The sequence below is a fragment of the Dama dama genome, chromosome 9, assembly GCF_033118175.1.
Source record: "Dama dama isolate Ldn47 chromosome 9, ASM3311817v1, whole genome shotgun sequence".
In the NCBI taxonomy this organism is placed as follows: domain Eukaryota; kingdom Metazoa; phylum Chordata; class Mammalia; order Artiodactyla; family Cervidae; genus Dama; species Dama dama.
In genome coordinates, this window is record NC_083689.1 from 45,121,080 (window position 1) to 45,124,556 (window position 3,477).

Genomic DNA, 3,477 nt, shown 5'->3' on the forward strand with positions numbered 1-3,477 from the left:
TTGTCTGTAAATGGGAATAACAATCTCAATGCTATTTCATCTCCCTGAGATTTAGAACAAATGGTATGAGCTTTAAGCAGATGAAGCTGGAGAAGACAGAACTGAAATGGAACTGTCCATAGAGCTCTACTTAACCAGAGTTAAGAAAGATAGATTATATATTTCATATTTATATGTCAATATTTATATAAAAGGGCTTGCCTCATAGGTCAGTTAGTAAAGAATCCACGTGCAATGCAGGAGACCCCAGTTCAATTCCTGGGTCAGAAAGATCCCTGCAGAAGGGAGAGGCTACCCCCTCCAGTATTCTTGGGCTTCCCTGGTGGCTCAGCTGGTAAAGAATCTGCCCGCGATGCGGGAGACCTGGGTTTGATCCCCGGGTTGGAAGATCCCCTGGAGAAGGGAGAGGCTACCCACTCCAGTATTCTGGCCTGGAGAATTCCATGGACTGTATGCATGGGGTCGCAAAGAGTTAGACATGACTGAGCAACTTTCTCCCATTTATATAAAATATATAAAGTTTGTACTGTAGAAAGTCTGAGATTATGTATATATGCATATTTATATATATTTTAGAGAGATTATGTTAGAATAATATATAATACTGTGAAACAGTATAATTTGTGTGTGTGTATATATATATATATATATATGTCTTGAACTACAGAATTTATCAAATCCAAATTCTTGTATAAACAAAGAGGTATTAAAGTAATGAATCTGATCGTAAAAGAAATAGTAACAACCTTCTCTTAGAATATGTACAATATTTACACTAGATATTAATGCTTTGACAGTATGTATGATTATTCATCTGTAACTGGTAATGTTTTCAGCCTTTTCAATATTTTACTTCATTTAATTCTAAATGCATGTTATATCAAACATTATTCTTTGTTTAAGTAGAGTAGACAGAGGCATGGTGGATAGAGGATAATAAAGACCCATAGTCCAGCCTTAGAGTCTGGGCTTCTCACTTACTCTCTTTAGTATATCTAAGGGATTGGTTACTGTTGAGAACCCAAATCTGCCCCTGTGAATGCATGGGTTACTCCACAATAATGCAGAGCCTCACAAAATTGCTTGAACCAACACACAAAGATAGGTGGAATTTTTGGTATATGTGTTCACCAAATTATGTTTAAGTTACTTTCTAATTTTTTCATATATTACTAAAGGTTTTTAAGATCCAATTGGATCCTTAAAATAGACAGATTGAATCAATTCTGCCTTATATAACAAAAACCTAATGTTTACTATAAATAAATTATTTTAATCAACAGTTGTGAATTCTTAGTTTTCCACTAAATTTTTTTTATTTACAGGCACCTTATAACCCCCGAATCTCCAGTCTCATACCACTAACTCCTTTTAGCACAATTGCATTGCTTTGCATCCACAAATAGGCACACGCGTGCACACACACACACACACACACACACACACACACATGCCCACTAAACATTCATCTCAGGTGATCGTATACCATGAGTGATTTATTAATCACAAATCTTTCCTTGGTGGTCTAGGAGAAACTTCATGGACAAATCTACCTGGGTCACCAACCACACTGGACAGTTGGATTTCATCCTTATGGGGCTCTTCAGTCAATCCAAGCATCCAGCTTTCCTTTGTGTGGTCATTTTTGTGATTTTCCTGATGGCCTTGTCTGGAAATAGCATCCTGATCCTTCTGATATATTCTGATGCCCACCTCCACACCCCCATGTACTATTTCATCAGCCAGTTGTCTCTCATGGATGTGATGTACATTTCTGTCACTGTGCCCAAAATGCTCATGGACCAGGTCATGGGTGTAAATAAGATCTCAGCCCCTGAATGTGGAATGCAAATGTTTTTCTATGTGACACTTGGAGGTTCAGAATATTTCCTTTTGGCTACCATGGCCTATGACCGCTATGTGGCCATCTGTCATCCACTCCATTATTCTACTCTCATGAGCCATAAGGTGTGGCTGTTCTTGGTGTCTGGCTGCTGGTTCCTGGGATCAGTGGATGGCTTTATGCTCACACCCATCACCATGACCTTTCCCTTCTGCAGATCCTGGGAGATCCATCACTTCTTCTGTGAGGTCCCTGCGGTAATGAAGCTCTCCTGCTCAGACACTTCCCTCTATGAGACACTCATGTACCTGTGCTGTGTCCTCATGCTCCTCATCCCCATGACAGTCATTTCAAGCTCTTATTCATTCATCCTCCTCACCATCCACAGGATGAATTCAGCAGAGGGCAGGAAGAAGGCCTTAACCACTTGTTCTTCCCACATGACTGTGGTCATCCTCTTCTATGGAGCTGCCATCTATACCTACATGCTCCCCATCTCCTACCACACCCCTGAGAAGGACATGGCTGTATCTGCCTTTTACACCATACTCACCCCTGTTCTAAACCCTTTAATCTATAGTCTTAGGAATAAGGATGTCATAAGGGCACTAAAAAAAATGTTGAATGTAGAATATCTCAGAGAACCATAGAATAAGACATTTTTATACTAGTGGTTTATTTTTCTTCATTCTGTATCAGAACTTTCTGGTCTTATACAAATATTATTCTTTAGATTCTCATACCATGTGTCATGTAATATTCATTTATTTTAGAAAATCATTCCCCTGTAATTGAAAGCCATTCATTTTTATACTTCTCTGTACAAATTATTTTTACAAAGCTAGTAGAGGTGATGGAATTCCAGTTGAGCTATTTCAAATCCTAAAAGATGATGCTGTGAAAGTGCTACACTCAATATGCCAGCAAATTGGGAAAACTCAGCAGTGGCCACAGGACTGGAAAAGGTCAGTTTTCATTCCAGTCTCAACGAAAGTCAATGCCAAAGAATGCTCAAACTACCGCACAATTGCATTCATCTCACATGCTAGTAAAGTAATGTTCAAATTTCTCCAATCCAGGCTTCAGCAGTACGTGAACCGTGAACTTCCAGATGTTCAAGCTGGATTTAGAAAAGGCAGAGGAACCAGAGATGAAATTGCCAACATCTGTTGGATCATCAAAAAATCAAGAGAGTTCCAGAAAAACATGTTTCTGCTTTATTGACTATGCCAAACCTTTGACTGTGTGGACCACAACAAACTGTGGAAAATTCTGAAAGAGATGGGAATACCAGGCCACCTGACCTGCCTCTTGAGAAATCTGTATGCAGGTCAGGAAGCAACAGTTAGAACCGGACATGGAACAACAGACTGCTTCCAAATAGGGAAAGGAGAACATCAAGGGTCAAGGTTGTATATTGTCACCCTGCTTATTTAACTTATATGCAGAGTACATCACGAGAAACACTGGGCTGGATGAAGCACAAGCTGGAATCAAGATTGCTGGGAGAAATATCAATAACCTCAGATATGCAGATGACAGCACCCTTATGGCAGAAAACGAAGAACTAAAGAGCCTCTTGATGAAAGTGAAAGAGGAGAGTGAAAAACTTGGCTTAAAGCTAAACATTCAGA

The 3,477-nt window shown here is 39.4% G+C and overlaps 1 protein-coding gene across 1 annotated transcript; it reads left to right on the forward strand.

The window, feature by feature from the left end:
- Window positions 1-1,539: 1,539 nt before the first annotated feature.
- Window positions 1,540-2,493, forward strand: LOC133062872 (olfactory receptor 2T29-like). The gene has a single exon (XM_061152231.1). The coding sequence runs from the start codon at window positions 1,540-1,542 to the stop codon at window positions 2,491-2,493; it is 954 nt and encodes a 317-aa protein (XP_061008214.1).
- Window positions 2,494-3,477: the final 984 nt, after the last annotated feature.

Excerpts from the sequence above, each read along its gene's own strand:
- LOC133062872 (XM_061152231.1), top strand. The coding sequence starts at position 1,540 with ATGGACAAATCTACCTGGGTCACCAACCACACTGGACAGTTGGATTTC.